General features: G+C 41.8%; 1 protein-coding gene across 3 annotated transcripts in view; it reads left to right on the forward strand.

Moving 5' to 3' along the window:
• Positions 1-2,010: 2,010 nt before the first annotated feature.
• The window catches only part of LOC116698005 (neuropilin-2), a 100,326-nt gene continuing 84,580 nt past the window's right edge, over positions 2,011-17,756 (forward strand). For 2 of the 3 annotated variants that reach the window (XM_032529699.1, XM_032529701.1), the window contains exons 1-2: positions 2,013-3,092; positions 15,845-16,025. In XM_032529699.1, the coding sequence (XP_032385590.1) occupies positions 3,017-3,092; positions 15,845-16,025 (257 nt within the window). In that variant the 5' untranslated portion in view covers positions 2,013-3,016. Of the gene's footprint in view, positions 3,093-15,844; positions 16,026-17,756 lie in introns of all 3 variants that reach the window. The other variant, XM_032529700.1, reaches the window with a different exon arrangement.

Below are 17,756 nucleotides of genomic sequence, written 5' to 3' on the forward strand. Positions count from 1 at the left end.
CATAACATGGGGCCTTTAAAGGAGTTAACAGTCCCAGCAGCAATTTGTTGTTCAACATCTCAGATTACTCACAGAGTGGTGCGTCTACCTGATCTCTATTGGTCAAAATGAGACATTTCTAAAACCTCAGTGGAATGTTGTATTGATATTAGCATGTGATTGCTCTATGCTCTCATCACTTGACAGATTCCAGTGGGCCAGGGTGGGTTTAGTTTCAGTAGAAAGACACAGGATGAGGGGTGCAAGCGGGTAAGAGGGACAGGTTACAGGCCTCACACGACTAGAGGGACCCAAGGAATGAGTGACTGTTACTCTCTCTCTCTCTCTCTTACACTCACCCACACGTGTCATGGAAAAAAGAACTTAATACCTCCAGACCTCCATAGATGTTAGGAAACATCTGAGTGACAGTTTGATGGTGTGTATCTGCGCCTGTGTGTCACTGTCCTGAACTGAGACCAGTGAATCACCTGCCTACTGGTAATTGTAGGCCTGTTAGAGTACAAGTAAAAGTGATCAGGACATGAGATTATAGCTGATTAACCTTCCTTCCTACCTCGGTCAGGACTGTGCTTGTTAAAATAGGTGTTGCTGTAAGATCCCTTGTTTTAGAGAAACTTGTGTCAGAAAAGTTCAAGGGGTTATAAACAATTGTCACATGATTTAAAAAAAGAAGAAGAAAAAAACGCCTGGGCAATCGTGTGACTTTCTTGTCATAAAAGAAAAAAGAGGTTTGAAAGGGATTTCCTTCCCACGAGATAACTTGGTGCACAACGTGATTTTAACTGAGCGGTCAATGGGGAGTTTAGCTGTGTCATTATGGCATATATGTGTGCATCTGTGTGTGTATGTGTACAGGGTGTGTCGTGGGAAGGCACTGCGAGAGCCAAGGTTTGGTTAGTTTTTTGAGACCACAAGCTTTCGTGTCAAACAGGCCCTAAAACACACCTCCCACTGACATCCTCCCTGTATAAAACTACTGAGAGAGAGTGAGAGTGAGAGAGGGAACCAGAAATACTAGTTTTAGACAGCAAGTGTAAAGAAATTCAGCCAAGTTCAATACATTTTTCCCATGAGATTATCCCCTGGCTATTTGCCATTTAATCCTGTTTGTGTGTGTGGTGGGTGTGTGTGTGTGTGTGTGTGTGTGTGTGTGTGTGTGTGTGTGTGTGTGTGTGTGTTCAGCATTGTATTGCTGTCTATATCTTCCTTTCCTTATTTAGATTCAGTTTGCCACTGACCGATGTGCCCTTGGCTTTTTCCCTGTCCTGCAGATAAGTTTGTGTGTGTGTGTATGTGTGTGTGTGTGTGTGTGTGTGTGTATGTGTGTGTGTATGTGTGTGTGTGTTTGTGTGAACATTTGCATCCAAGAGCTCAACCATCATTAACACAATGGCTGCTCTGCATGACAAGTAAATCTGTCTAAATCTGTCTTTTTCACAGAAAAGAAAATCATGTTGTTAATCTTCATAGTTAATCAAAGAACATTAGTAAAGCCTTTTTGATAATTGATTACAAAATTACTCATTAGATTCCATTCAATTTTCATTAGTTTATACATGCACCTGGTCAGTGTTTATGCTGTAAACCAGCAGCCGGGTCCTTTGAAAGCACTACTACAAAGCTCATAAAGCTGTGCTGTGGGTCTCCACTTTCCCTGTTTTCTGCCTTTCTTCTTTCCACCTCCCTCTAGTCTATATAATATTAGAAACTGAGAAAATGTTGGGGGAAGAATAAAGAGAGAGATGTAGAGAGAAAATAAAGGAGGGATGGAATATCTAAAAAAGAGAAAGGAAATAAAACGGAAGGAATGGAAGACTGGGAGAAAATTGGTATGGGCCTACATGAATCAGAGGGACAGATAGAGAGGGTGAGGCAAAAAGAGAGAGAGAGAGGAGAGTGAGAGGGGGATGAAACTGCTCTTTAATCAGTGAGGGGCTATATGGAGGCGGGCCGAGGTGCCTACTGTAATCCGATACACGCTCGCGCGCACGGCGTGCACGCACACCGAGACAGGGGACTGAGTGAGCAGTCCAGCTCACTGCCACAAACCCGGCGGAGATCGGAGGGGAAGGAGCGCACTGAGCGAGAGAACGAGAGAGAGACTGAGAGAGAGAGAGAGCGCGAGAGAGAAATATCCTGATTGTCAAGGAGAGAGAGAGATATAGAGGGAGGAAGGAGCGGGGATAGAAGAGTGTTTCAGCCAAGAAACGCACAGTTTTAAGGAGGAGAGCGGAGAGGCTGCACGTTTATTTGCTCCCGATCAGTTTTACGCACGCACGCTGGAGCTGCCTCTTCCAGGAGATCTTGTGTTATCTTTTGCGCAAGAGCGGACTGTTACAGGGGCAGTATATTAAGAGGATCGTCGATGGGGAAATGTTTTTTTATTTTTAAGTCATATAGCCTTTTGCCAAGCAAATGCGCAATTGGGAGTAAGAACCAGAGCAAAAGATTTTTATATATTTTATCGAGACGAAGAGGAAACACTTTTTTCAGGTTATGTCAAACTTAACAGTCCTCGGAAAATGTTCCTGTTGGTTCGCGGTGGTTTTAACCAGTGATATCTACTTTGTTTGAAATTTATGATTTTGATTGTCAACAGTGTCAGGGAGGTTTACATCGCCACGCGCGTTGTGACAGACGGGGAAACGGCGTTGCCGACTGTGCGCACAGCAATGGATTCTGGGGCTTCAAATATGTGCTTAGAGTAAATATTGCAAATATTTCAGATCAATTAGCGCAAATTAGTTAGTTTCTTTTTTTAAGAAGCACACGTGGACAAAGCTCGTACAAATAGCGCACAAACTTTGCGATATTCTTGGAGAGCCCAGTGAACGCAACCCGGCATTTGTGTTTGATGTTGGCCACTACTTGTGTTGCGCCTCAAAGAAAAAGAGAACTGTGAAAAAGGAGAGGAAAGGTGGACTTTGGACTGCAGCGTTGTCTCAGATAAACACATTAAACCCACAGAGGAGGAGAATAGGTGTTTTTTTTTCTCCACATCCGAGGGGAAAAGATGGATTTATTCATATGGCTTTGTGGATGTTTATTGGCTTTTCTCTCGCCTTCAGCAGTCAAAGCAGAGGAAGGAGGTAAGTTTGACACTTTTGCTGCCTGCTGATATCCCAGTCAGTTGATAGATGGAAATGTAACCGCTTTTTTGGAGAGAACACGTTCTCAATCCACATCAAAAGTATGGAGTCTATTAAACACAATAGAGATGAGGTGTTTCGGTAAGCAAAAGTGGTGTTCCCACGTCAAACTAGAATGCGTAATGAAAAATTAACATTTTTGGGACACCAAAATCCTTACGGGCTATCTTAGCCTTTGACCCTTTATAATATTATAATGTAATTATATATTATAATGCGTTGATAACCACAGTGCCGAGGGACACTGATTAGTCCACAGTAGGAAGAAGATAAGCCACACGATGTCTAGTTTTCTTTTAACGCATCATTGTCTCATATCGCGGTCGGCACCAGAGGTGGAAAAGTAAATTGGCAAAAAGTACGTAAACAACTTGTAGTGAGTCATCATCGTACAACTAAATCAGTTTTTTTTTCTTCCTCTAATAAAATGCCTACATTAATTTTGCATCAGGGCTAATGCTTGACATCGCCCGTTTCTATCCGGACAACTTTGTAACAGATAAATAGCTACGGTGGTACGTTTTCGTCGCCCCACTCCACTGCTGGTTGCACTCCGTCCTATAATAACTGAGGCATGCTGGCTTGGTAGCAATATTGATTATTGTCTCCTTGAAAAACATCTTGAACACGCAGTGTACATTTAAAATCTGCAGCTTAATCAATGAATGCTCTCAGGAGAGCCGTTCAATAATGAAAAATAATTCTGATGTCATTATTCCTACCGGGACTAATGCCAGTGCTAGCTTTGGTCAGTAAGGCAGCTGCTCAGTAGAGTTAATATCACGCTTGTTGTAGCCTGTCTCGTGCGGCGCCACGATGATGAAGTCTCATTACATTCCTTGAAAGATCTTTACCTAGATGCTTGCAGCTTCTTGCAACAGGGCACTCCTTTTAGAATGTTGTTGCCGGTGGTGTGAAGAGGTGGCGGGGAGTGTGACCGGGCTCCCTGTCTCCAGCACCGGCGCTCCACGCTCACGGAGGTCCGAGGCTGCGGACGTCTTACACTTCCCCAGTCCGCGCGCACCGATGGGGTTTGGGGCTGCGTTCGGATGTGAGAAACGGTTCGATTTACACTCGATTAAAGGTGGCAAGACAAAAAAATGGTACGCTCATTGGTCTGGTCTGATGCGTTAAACGTAGGTCTTTGTAGCTTACGTTTTTTTTGTGCGTAGGATATTTTCAAATTCTAAGCAAAGGGCGAAAACTAGAAAACTCTTTAAAGAAACCAGCTTCTTTGCTGCACGGGATGGAGACATGTTTTAGTTGGTTAAAATAAAAAATAAAAATATCTCGTGACTCACGTCATGTCAAGTCATCTATAGGTACTAAAATTCTCTGAAGCGGCCACAGGTGTGACTTGTCTCAGGAAACGAGAACTAAAAACCAGGACTAGTTGTTTTAATGGACTTTAAGAAAATATCATTGATAGCCTACACCATTTCACAGGGATCACCCTCATGGGTTTAGAAGCAACAAAAAACACTGCTCCCCTATCTGTGGACACACACAAAAAACAACTTGGCAGAAGGATTTTTTTAATCTCACCTCAAGGCCCACTTTCTGCTTTGAGATACATTTGTGTGTACACAATTGACAAAAGAGAGAGTTGAGAAAGTGGAAGCTGTGTGGAAGTTGGTCGCATTCTAGGTTTTATTGATTTAGGGCTTGTTCAGGAGGCTAGCTGGGGCTTTTGCTGGTCTCATGACTTGGATTGAGTTGAACTTCTGCCAAATGTTTTGGAAAATAACAGCATACAGAGAGCACAGTGGAGGCATTCTTTACATCCCACTTCACCTCTTATCTGAGAAGATACAGTATGTGCCCTGCCACTGCAAACTGATGATTTTGTTGATGTCACCTCTAAGTGCTTAGATCATCACTAAAAATTGATAACTGCTGATATTGTAAAATCCATAGTATTTCAGAGACGACCCTTGGATTAAGATCTCAAAATTGTCCACGTATACATTCACAGCCGAGGTAGGGGTAGAGTCAGGATCTTTTGAACAGCACTCATTTCTAGAGAAGTTGTGGTATCTGGGGGGAAATGCAGTTTACTTCGACATCACGAGACCGGGGTTTTCTCTTCCGTTTCCTAGCTGTAGTCATCATCGCTTTTGTTAAAGTAGTACTGCTTCAACCCATTACCACCACTACCCTTAAGCTCCCTTTTGAGATCTCGCCGCTGCTACCTCGAGAACCACAGGAGCACCCACACACACACACACACATGCACATGCTCAGCACTCGGCTATGCACAAAGCTTCTTCAGGAGTAAACTTTTACAGATGCCTCTGCTCTGTTTTCTCTGGAGAGAAAGCAGAGTGAGACTAAGAAGTATATCTATATATATATATATATATATATATATATATATATACTTATATATGGAGAGAGTGAGAGAGAGAGAGAGAGAGAGAGAGAGAGAGGGAGAGAGGGGGGGGGCATGAGGGTGGGATGGAAGTACAGGGGGAGGAAGTAACGGAGACAGAAACAGGCAGAGGGAAGCTGCAAAAAGAAGTGAACGAAACGGAAGAATGATTTTTAGCCTCACTGTTTGATCCTGTTTCTTCATTCCATTTGATCGCAGCTGTGCCTGCAAGGGAGATAAACGGACATAATTGGCCACTCAAGACCAGCTGTCTGCCTCTATAGTGTCTCTGCTGAAATATGCTGGATGATGAAACAGGCTCACTGTGATGCACAGTGAGAGAAGTGAGCTAACAGTGGGATGACTTGCCCACAGGTATGCACTAAGGACTGGTTTATGGGACTGTTTTTGACAGCTATAACCAATCCAATGGGATTTTTGAAAGTGAGAAACAGAGGGGAAGATATTTCTTGTCCACCTAGTAGGGGGAAAAAGTCAACAACTCCACCTACATAGAGGGAAACAACGTTGACGCATCACTTACTAATTCTGCAAATGAATGTATTTCGGTTGTGCATGCATACAACTAGATTTTCATACTCCATGTATCCTAACTGTGACTGGACTTCATAACGCATTAGTTATTTTCTAGCCCTGAGCTTTTGCCCCACATCTAGCACAACCTGGCGCTGTGTGGCTCCGTGGGGGCCAGCTTGTAATAATTAAATGTTACATTGGTGGAGGTCATAATGCCTTGTAAGCTTCAATTGGCCATCAATAAAACAAACCATCCATGTCATTTGTTCACACAATGGGGTTATACCCTGTTTTAGCTCACTACAGATTGAATCGACTCACTGGCTATAACACAGTCGTATTGTGTGATTACTTTGCTTTAGAAACATAAAGTTATTAGCCGGAAATACGACAGATATTGTAGTCTACGAAAATGAATTTAACTGTTACTGTTTGTGTTTTCTATGGCTAATTAGTCGTTGCATATGAAGATTGGCAAGCGCACTTCAGCAAGGCTCCAAATACATCACCCTATAATGGCAAGTCAAACAACAGAGCAGAAAAGAGGGAATCAGTGAATGCTTAATATTAGGAGCAAAATGTATTGCAGCCGGCCATAAAAAAAGGCAAATTAGTGCTTCTGAAATCAGCTCATCCATACAGGTTTGTCTCTGTATTTCCCATATCTTCTCATCATTTTCTATGATTGTTTTTTCCCCATTGAGTTGTTCTTTATTACTGCTGTGTTGTCAGATATGTTGAGAGGATTCGCTGCTACAGAAGGCCAGGGGAATCTTTGTCAATATGGCTTGCAAACTTCCATCCCAGTAAAGCACACTGTAACAATGGAATAGAAAGAGTGAGCAGCAGAGATGGAGAGTAGGAGTAAGGGATGGAGAGAACATGGAATTGTGAGCATTTGGTTGTGCCAAAAGAGAGGAAATGGGTGAAGCAAGAGAGGGAGAGAGCATGAGAGGGCATTAGTGAAATAAGAGGAAAGCAGCAGCTGAGTGGAGCCACCTGCAGTAAACCAAACTGGATTTATTCCTCTCCTCTGTCGAGCACAGGTGGGTTTCTGGCCAAGGTAAAGCATATCATTAATAAATACTCTGATTATAATATAGGCTAAATATATAATTTTCTAAATGATTATCTTGAGAATAAAATTACATTATAATTAAAATTGTGATTTAGCTTCTTTTTCAGCTTCCACTTGTGTATTAGAGGCCATTATATTGAAACGATAGAAAAAAAGACAGCTTTGTTCACAAAGAGGTCATGCCATTTAGTAGCCAACCCAAATGAAAACATTTCTGTGATGGTTGGATCTAAATCTCTAAATGTGACAACTGTGAGTGTGCTAAACTGTGGCAGGTGACACTTTGCTGAAGACCTTTTTCAAAACGGATTTCATTTTAATTATCCTGCAAGGCAGCAGGTGTTTTCCACCAGGTTTCAGGATTAAGAGTTATCCTCATTCATCTAGTGATGCGTACTGCCGTGGTTTTTCCGTTTCCTTTTGTCTTCTAAGGTAATTTCTTTCAAGAAAATGCATTTAAATAAGCCACGCAACTTTAAAAAGAAAAGGAAAAAAAGAAGGAAAATTGGGAATCAAATGAGAGGACATTAGTCTTCCCATCATTAGAATAATAGTCTCCCTCTCTCTCTCCCCCCATCTCTCTTTCGTCTGTAAAAGGGAAAGGACAATTAGTAGGTCCAGCAGGATTGTCTAATTACAGTTATCATGTCATTAGTAAACTGTTAGTATTCTAGTGCCTTCATTGGCCATTGGTAATGACTGGAGTAATTACAGAGGAAGGGGAGGTGTGTGTGTGTGTGTGTGTGTGTGTGTGTGTGTGTGTGTGTGTGTGTGTGTGTGTGTGTGTGTGTGTGTGTGTGTGTGTGTGTGTGTTTTCTTTATTGGTACACTTGTGTAGAACCAATGTCCTCAGGGGGAAGGGGAGATCATGGACATCCTTCAAATGAGGACATTTTGCCTGTCCTCACTTCTTTTATAACCGTCACCCACACACAGAACAACAGTTGTGTGTGTTTTTGTGTGTAGGCTAAGCCTTCTGCGTCCTCAGCAGTCCCTCCGGAGCAGTGCCGTGTGAGGCCACAGGTTGTTTTCCTTCTTCTGTCCCTTCACGCTGGATCCTCCTGTTGTTTTTCCACTTTTTGTGTCACTTCACCTCTCCTTTAATAGCGCGCCCTGTCTCCTTCACCACACCTCCCTGTGTCAGTGTTTTCCCTCGCTCCGATTAAGAAACCTCCCTCACCTTTCTTTTGCCCCACATTGCACGGTGGGAAATCTTTTTTTTTTTTAACTCTTTCATCCACTTTTTTTTCTGTTCTCTCTGACTCCAATCTATGTTTTCTCACCAATGTTCTCGCTGCCTGGAAGAGAATTAAGCTCAACCGTTGGACATCCATTCACGTTGTTTGTTAGAGTGACTTTATTCATGCAAATCTTAAAAGGCTTATGTATAGCACTAAGTAGGCCGCCTTTACTATTTCTTTTACAATCAATTAAAGGAATATACACAATTTAAGTTCCACTGATCAACACAAATTAGGAAACATTTGTTAATTAAGACCTGTAGATGCAGCTAGGATTGTGTTTGGATGCAACAGTGTACAACATAGTTTTAAGTACTTTTTGAGCTAGAAGAAGATTCTGAGGAAGACATTTCCAAAAAGGTTCCAGGTTACCTAGTGTACCAGCACCTGTGTTTATTTAACCTTTATTCACATAGAGTGGATAGAGCATCCAGGTCCTTTTACAGCAAGGCCCTGTTAACTGATGAAGCAGGAACATGCAGAGCTGTAAACTACATACAGCGTAGCACATGACCTCATGTTTGAAGGCATGATCAAAGGTAAACTTGAATGCATAAACACAATGTCAACTGAAGTTAATGAGGAAGATATAGTAACATGGGGGCCTTCATGCTCTATAGGTCATCGAAAACAGATAGTAATGCAGGGACCCTTATAAGGCTCCTGTGATTGTAGTGAGAGACTGTCCTCCAACAATAACTGAATAAACCGTTTCAGGGAGAGCCCCAAAATGACATATGTTTATGCTCAAGTCCCAAAGCCCAGCAGGTGTAGTAATTATGACGAGCGTTGTGGCGTTGTTATAGAGGTCAAGCCGTAGGATTGTCACGTCATAAAACGGATTTATCTTTCAACAGTGATTTGTGATGATTTTGAAAGGCATAGAGTGGTGATGTCATCCGACCGATGGGACAACATATTTTGAAGTTTAAAAGTTTAACTTGGAGGACTGGTTGGATAGTGCACCTGAAGGGTGCATAGTTCACACACATTTCCATCTATTCTGATTACCACAAATGTTTATCACAGTTAGCTGTACAATTTAAATATGATTTGTATGGTGTAATGTCTGTTTGTGTAATGTGATGTCTTACAAACAGTAAGGTTGTGGACATCGAGGATAGTAGTCCACTTTGGCTGATCAGTCATGGGAGCATGACTTGTCCCAAACCGATTCATTTAACCTACAACGCTTCTTTTCATGTCATACTTGGACATTATAGCTACTTATTCCTGTTCTTTGTTGTCCCCTTTCTCACACTGTTCTCCTTCACTTAGCTTTCCACTTAGTCACTCGCCCCGTTATTGATCTAAAATCTTTCTCTGTGTATCTTTTTTTGTCCACTGTCTTATTCTCTCTCCACTAACTGAAGCGCCCATAGACCAGGCAGTGTCTTTGCTCCTAAGTTAAGAAGCCTGTTTTCATGTCAGTTCTTTTTCTGTATCACATACTCTAACTTCTGTTTCAATGAATCCCTGTCTCTCTTCTTTCCATTTTCCCATCACTTCTTTTGTTTCTCTTACCCTTTGTAGTCCTCCGCCATCTCTCTCTCTGTTTTCTCTCTGTAGTTTTCCACTGTGGCTTAATGCGGGGCACCTGGAGAAAAGCACTACCCCACCTGTTTGTGTGTGTGCGAGAGTTGTTTTTTCTGTCCAGTGAGCTTTCCTGAGCTGCTGACTTTCTCTTTTCAGATGATGAGAGACAGATGTTCTGGCATTATGCTCTTGTTCTCTCTTTCTTCCTGATCCGCCTCTTTTTCTTTTCTTTCTCTCTGTGTTTGTCCATTCCTGATCTTTCCCAGGTTTCAATGACTAAAAGCTCATTGGTTCTGATCCAAAAGAGACATTTCAGCCTGTTAGTTTCAGCGTTTCTCTTATTCCCAGAGTCACACTAAAGCTTTTGGCTACAAATGTATCTGTATCTCTACCGTTTATGGGGACAGTTCTGGAAGTGTTTTGTGAGTGGTTTATGATGCTGGTGCTAAGCCATCCTACCAAAAATGCATTGTAAACAGTAACAAATGCATAGAAATCAATGGGGAAATTAGAATTTTCCCCTTCTCAGTCATTGATACAAATGCTTAGAACATATTCATTGTTAAATTCAGGGTCCTGTTTCCAACAATAAGGAGAATGTGAGACTCACTGTACTGTTTTGAGTATTGGGGCCAGTCATTACAAGTTGATCCGTCAATTAATTTCCCCACTCCTAACAAGCTCTCTGGTAAGCATGGTGAGACACCCCTTCTCTCTTTCATACACAAACACTTACTAAAACCACTAATGCTTTCATTTGGGGCTCTGGCCAATGCAAATAAATACGGAACATGGTGAATAGCCATGTCCTCACATACTCCCAAATCGATTGCAACAGGCTGAAAAGGTTCTTTAGAGTCAAATCAAACTCCCTACTCAAAGTTAAAATGAATCTGTAACAGAGGTTAGAAAAAAAGGTCAGAAAATTAGCATTTGGGGCCAACAAACAAGAATTAAGTTCAGTTTTGCAAAGCAGCTCCATGTGTAAGCATGTGTGTGTGTTTATGTTCAGGACTTAGTGCGACAGTTTGTGTGCCCCTCTGTGGGCATGTTGCTGTGCATGTAATTTTTTATTTTTTTTTAGCACATTTCCGTATGGATGCATCGGTGTGTGTTGAGGTTGCACACGTGGGGAGAAGTTGCTGAATAGGTGTTATCAGGACGCAATACTAAACGCAGCAGAGAGACATAAATAATGCAGTGACCTGTCTTATATTCTGCTGCTTTTGTGCTGGTGTGCGTGTGTGTGTGTGTGTTTGTTGTGTGTGGGGTGTGTGTGTGTGTGTGTGTTGTGGTGTGGTGTGTGTGTGTGTGTGGTGTGAATTCAGTGATTCCTAAGCCAGGGGAGGATAAGGGATGTTTAGCTGTTTGTTTGTGAATATGTGGTCTAAATACCACCTCTTACTAAAGATCACTCATGCTCATGTGGTTGAGAGAATAGTTGTCTTATGTGAAGTCCGTGGTCAACAGGAGGGAAGTGTTTGTGTCTTCTGTGACATACCGAGACATTATACACACATATGTGTGTATGTGGATATCCTGTTTCATTGTGTGTTGCTGTTGTCTTTTAAAGTTTACGTACCGACACACCACAGAGGTTCAGGGCGGAGTCCAGCGTGATGCTAGACGATTTTTGGTTTATTACAATTTTAATCTTATTACTGCAGGTTTGTCCATAATTTCATCACTGGTTTTGACATTATGATATTAACATTTGTGCTCACTGACAATTAGCTGAGATCTGGGAACGCAGTGGCATCTCTAATATCATGTCCTATGGGGCAAATTATGTTTTACAGTAAGACTCAAAGCAACTGTAATGCTCTTCTTTTCTGTCTGTCTTCCTTTTTCTTTCAACACCTACAGTATCATCTTTACTGCAAGTTTTGCTTCTTCTTCTCCCCCCCCCCTTTCTCTCTCTCTCTGTCACTTTTAACTGTTTGATAATTCTTGACATGTATTCATGTTTTCTCCCAACTCAGCATCTTCTCTGTTCTGACTTACACACACACACAGACATTACGCTTTTTTCCCAGCATGCAGGTCAGGGTGCTGTAGTGTGGAATACTAATCAGCATGGTTATAGATTTACCTCTGGAAGCTGTAATTTATAGTTTCTTGGTAAATAGACATATAGGCAGTTGTCCCAGTTGTCCCTGCTAAAATAAAAATGTTTCACTCTTTCTCTAGTACATGGGTCTATCACTGTGGGTACCTGTAATGTGTGTGCATATATATATATATATTATATAATATAATATATATATGTTTGTGTGTGCATGAACCAAAAAACACAGGATATCAATATTTACTTAAAATATATTTAGTTGCACTTCATGCAAGATGATGTGATGTCATTTATGTCCTCATTACCTCAATGTGTGTCACTTCCTGCCCTGTGATAGTTGTTGACTGACTTTGTGTGTGTGCGGGGAGATTGATAGACCCTTGAAGCAGAGCAGACAAAAAACTTTACACACACACAGTGTCTGCCTCTTTGTCGGGCCAGCCGTATTCATCAGACACTTGGAGGTGCTGTCTTCATGGCTGCACGCCAGAGGTGAAGATAGGAGAGGAGCAGAGAGGAGAGGGCAGGGAGTTTGAGTACCCTGGAAATCCAGAGTTCTCAAGACCACAATTTGAATTTACTCAGCGAGTTGCTCTGGCATCGAGTAATTCTGCTCATTAGCTATGCCCTTGTAGCCAAGCTGCACCAATCACATCAGTGCATCTGATATAGGCGGGCCATGGGCGAGCTGAACAGATGACGACAGTTTAATCTACCAGTTAACTCCGCTGGTAGTTAAGCGTGAGGGGCTCTGGATACGCCACCCCGTGTGCTGTTGTGATTTGGTCGTAGTGTTATCCAATTGCGTGCAGTGAGATTTTCAAATGAACGCTTGGTGTTACCCCTCGAGATGGGCGACTTTCGTCACTCGATGCCAGACCCTTAATCTTTTTGGGATTTGGGTCTGGATTTTCCAGGCTAAGAATATTGTAGATAAGTGTGCAAATCTTTAGCAAAATCTTAAAACAAGCTTCCTAAAGGTAGGTTTTATTGTACTCTTAGTCTGATTGCACAGGGTGTTTGTGTTATTGTTAGGTCTACCCCCCGAATGTGTATCCGCTGGCTGGTTAAGGAGGCCGGCAATAGGTTGAAAGCTGAGGCAAAGTAAAAAGTTAAGTAGTCCTCTTTAAAGGTCCCATGGCATGAAAATTTCACTTTATGAGTTTTTTTTAACATTAATATGCATTCCCTCAGCCTGCCTATGCCCCCCCCAGAGGCTAGAAATGGTGATAGGTGTAAAACGAGCCCTGGGAATCTTGCTCTGCCTTTGACTTATGAGGTCATAAGGGGTAAGGTTACCTCCCCTTTCTCTGCTTTACCCGCCCAGAGAAATCGGCTCACATATGAGAGAGAGACATCATGGCTTTCAAACGAGCAAAGTGGCAGACCTATCCCAACTAAACTAATATCAACTAAGATTGCATTATGAGTCCCAAGCAATGGGTTATTAATCAGTTACATTTTTCTAACAACCCTAGATGTTTCCCCCATGCTTCCCCTCAGCATATCTCAGATTTTTTCATTAGAGACAGTTAGCTACGCCGTGTGCTAAAAGTGGTGTTTGGCTGATGCTGCTGTGAGATTCCAGAGTGGTTAACCACTAATCCAGGTGGTGCTGAGATGAAATGCATCTGTCTGGGTTACATAGGCCTTGTAACTCTACTCCTGTATTACTGTATGTCACCAGGGAGATTGGAAACAGATAGGAGAGGAGATAGACAGGACTAGTTGGCTCACAGCATGACGGCAGAGGGAGAGAGAGACAGAGGCAGAGAGATAGAGAGAGAGATAGAGACGGGTGATCATTAATTGCTTGCAGGCGGTGTGAGGTAGACACCAGATATAGATGCCAAAATGTCCATCACTTTGTGTACTGTGTGCTGAGATCTGACCTCCACTTTCATCCTCCCTTGCTGACTCTGAAGTGTATACAGTATGTGTCAGTCCATGTGCATGCACATCTGCTGCCATGACTTAAAAAAAAAAAAGTGAGGTTTTTGATGGCGCATGTTTTTTTTTCCCTTTCCATTTGAATTTGTTTCGAAGGCGGTGGTCTGATAAAGTGTTTATGCTGTGCTTGTGTTGGGTAAATGTTTGCATGTGTGACTTCTCTCAGAGTAGGTTTACAGTAGCCAGTCTATTTATAGCGTTAAAATATGTTGTGTTCTGCTGAGTGGTTTGACTTGGCTATGTCACTGCACTCAGCACAGTGGCAATAAATAACGTTACAGCACGGCGGACTAGACGGTGGCACACCCCAAGCAGTAAGACAGCTTCTTCGCACACATTTACAGATTTTTTTGTTTTTCTTTTGTTTTTTAATGACGCAGGTTTCTTCAGAGACATGTAGCCCTAATAAAAAGAATAAAAATAGACCATCAGGAGCTTGATTGTGAGTTTGTTTTTTCTCTCATGAACAGGAATTTATCTAAGTGGTCGTTAACCTGCCAAATTCTTCCAAGCAAGCAGCCGACATTCACAGATGCTGTTTTTTTTTATCAGCATAACCTGGTCCATCGTGGCCTGTATTTTGCCTGAAATATTTGTTGAAATGTATCTGCTTGGGTCTAAATGAACAGTATAATCACAGTTTTGTGCAGAAATAATTCCTTGGGTAAAGTAGTTCTTTCAAAGTAATGGTCAAATGATATAACAAACACAAAGCCCCCCCCCCCCCAACCAGAAAGCACCAAATATCATCATTTCAATATTTTATATTTTATACTTGCATTTAAATTGATGCAGTGTTATTTGGTGGATGTTAAATGAACAGTCAACCTTGGTTTTTGAGTCTCTTGTGACAGATGGTTGCTTATACTGTGCCATTATATTGGAAGTGCTTGGACTCAACAAAGATGGTACTCAGTATATCCACCATGATGGTTTAACTTAAGTTGTGCAGATGTTAAACAATGAAGAAGTTCAGCTCATGTAGAAAGTCTGCACAGTCCATCAAAACAGGACAGGCAGCATGGTGTACAATAGATTCCATAGATGTAGTACAGTAGAGTTGTGTGTGTTATGTCGTTGGGGTGTCACAGATATATACGAGTTACCCCATCTGTGTCAGGATACATTTGCGGCAGTGAATGCGTGGCATTGTTTATGACATGATGCAGACGTATGACTGCTGACAAGTGGATCCGCTCTGTGACAGTGACTGTGGCATCTGGAGGGCTCCTTCACTGTGTGTGTGTGTCAGTGTGTCGGTCTTCATGGGTCAGAATGGAGTCTTTGTATGTTGTGATGCTGAGTTGCACTTTGACACATAGACACATAGACACACACATCTTTGTGTCTCATATCCTGTCTCTGCAAACACAACACTTATCTACATTTTATCAGTTTTCAACCCTTTCCTCAGTGCAGAATCCTGCTTTATGAACAGATATGAAATAATGAGAAAAAAAAATCATTTGATTGAGTCAGTCATGATAAACAAACAACATCGACCTCGATGGTACTGTACACTTACAACCGCTGCTGTGATGGACGTTATTGTAGTTGCATATTGTCATATGACTAATTCATTCAGCTGTCCTTCTATAGTTCCCTCAAAAGAGTTTTTATTCTTCCTTTTTTTCTGTAGCTATTCTATCACATTGGGAATCACTAATCAGTTACCTTTGTCCAGTGTTTGAACTAATGTGTTAAGCTATGGGAAAATATTAAATGTACGCAATGATTTTATCAAAGCATTTATTTGTTGTACAGGCAGATTGCCATATATTACATATATATATATATAACACGATTTAGTGGATCAAAGCCACAGAAAATAGACATGTTTCTGCATCCACTCAACTTTTCCTAACTTGCATATATGATAATTTCCCTTTCTATCTCTCTTTCCCCATCCAGCTTCTGAGCCATGCGGTGGCTATTTAGATGCAAGCGATGCCGGCTACATCACCACCCCCGGCTACCCACTGGAGTACCCACCTCACCAGAACTGTCGTTGGATCATCACAGCCCCCGAGCCTTCACAACGCATCGTCCTAAACTTCAACCCACACTTTGAGATCGAGAAACTGGACTGCAGGTAAAGACATAATGGATGGATGGATGGATGGATGGATGGATATATTGGATTGGATTGATTGGATGGATGGATGGATTAGATGGCTTTATTGGATGGAATGATGGATTTATTGGATGGATTTATTGGATGGATGGAAGTCATGGGATGGGCAGCAAGCAATGGGATTTGTAAGGAAAGAGTTAAATAGAGTAAGCTAAGAAGTGGGAAGATTGAGACAATATGAGAGGATAGATTGCAACTAAGGAAGGATAGCACACTAGGAGAGTTTGGACTACAATAAAAAAACATTTTTCCCTCACTGTCTCTTTGAAGTTTCTGGCTCCACCAGCCTGTCTCTGTGTGAGAGTTGGTGTATTTGGTGTTGGTGTACTTGGTGAACTTCAGCCCACTCTCCTTCTGTTTCTCTGGCTTCAACTATCCCATAATACTCCCTTTGGGACCTCCCTCAGTCCCTTGTCTCTAATTATCAAAGTCTAATTACAACACATTTACTGTTCCAGGATGTTTTTCACACATCGGAAGATTTAACACAAATTAGAGGATTTGGTGTCCATCATTGTTTTTGGCTGTTTGGCTTTGGTTGCATGGTAAGACTGGGAGAGGGGCAGGCAGGTCTGCTGCATGAAAGGAAAATTCAGCACACAGAGATCAAGAAAAACACACAGGCCGGCTGGGAAAACGTGTTAAAATGCAGGCAGAGAGGTATGAGACTGGTTAAGCGATGGATCACATGTAAGCTTACTGAAAGAGTGATAGACAAGGAAGATGTTTAAATAACAAAAATCTTAATAATAGTAAAATCAATTTGTATAGTTCACAAGGTACTTTAAAGAGGAATATAAAAAAAAGAGACAACAAACGGCATAAAAGGGGACATGGAGCAAAACATAAAACATTTAAGAGAATCATGCAATTTTTTCCCAATAACTTAAGTTAACTAAAGTCATCTTTATTGGAAAACCAAATTATTATAGCACAATATCTCATTGGGCTAAGCACATTTTAAAAGCTGAGAGAAATTTTAGGAAATGGCAAAAAATAAATCCCCTAACCACAGATAACTCACGAGGTCGTCGGTCATTTGACTGTAAATGAAACGACTGGCCTTCCCTCATCTTTCTGGGGCCGTCATGTCATGTTTGAATGCAGCCTGCACACAGTAGAGGAGAGACCACCGGCTCTCAGGAATCTAACTATGAGCCTAAAGGGCCACAGACCCACTGACACAGGCAAGAGGGCAGAAACACACATACACACACACACGTTATTTCTCTGTTCCGGTCCTTTCCCCTCCAGTTATGAACATTTCTTCTGTATCAATTATAGATAGCTGAATTTCCCCACTCAGATGTACCAAAATCATTCAGACATTTCTTTGTTGGAAGCATCAATATTTCACCGGCTGGTTGAAAGGTTGAAAAGGCCCGCTGTGCTCCACTCTGTTTTGCTTTACTTTCGCACTGTGCTGTGGAAATAAAAAACATACTTCTCTGCCTCCCGGTCCTCTGCATTTTTTTCAGTTTCACTCTACAGAATCGGTTTAACAGTAATATATGCTCTCTCTCTCTGTCTCGCGTTCTCTCTCTCTTTCTGCCCCTCTCTTTCCCTCTCTGTCTTTCTGTTTTCTCATCTCCCCTCCTCTCCCCCTGCTCCTCTGTCCTCTTTCTCTTTCAATTTCTTACATCCATTTAAAGTCCAGTAGTTTCCCAGGAAGAGGAAATCAGCTTGAAC

This window comes from Etheostoma spectabile, chromosome 11 (genome assembly GCF_008692095.1).
Source record: "Etheostoma spectabile isolate EspeVRDwgs_2016 chromosome 11, UIUC_Espe_1.0, whole genome shotgun sequence".
NCBI lineage: Eukaryota > Metazoa > Chordata > Actinopteri > Perciformes > Percidae > Etheostoma > Etheostoma spectabile.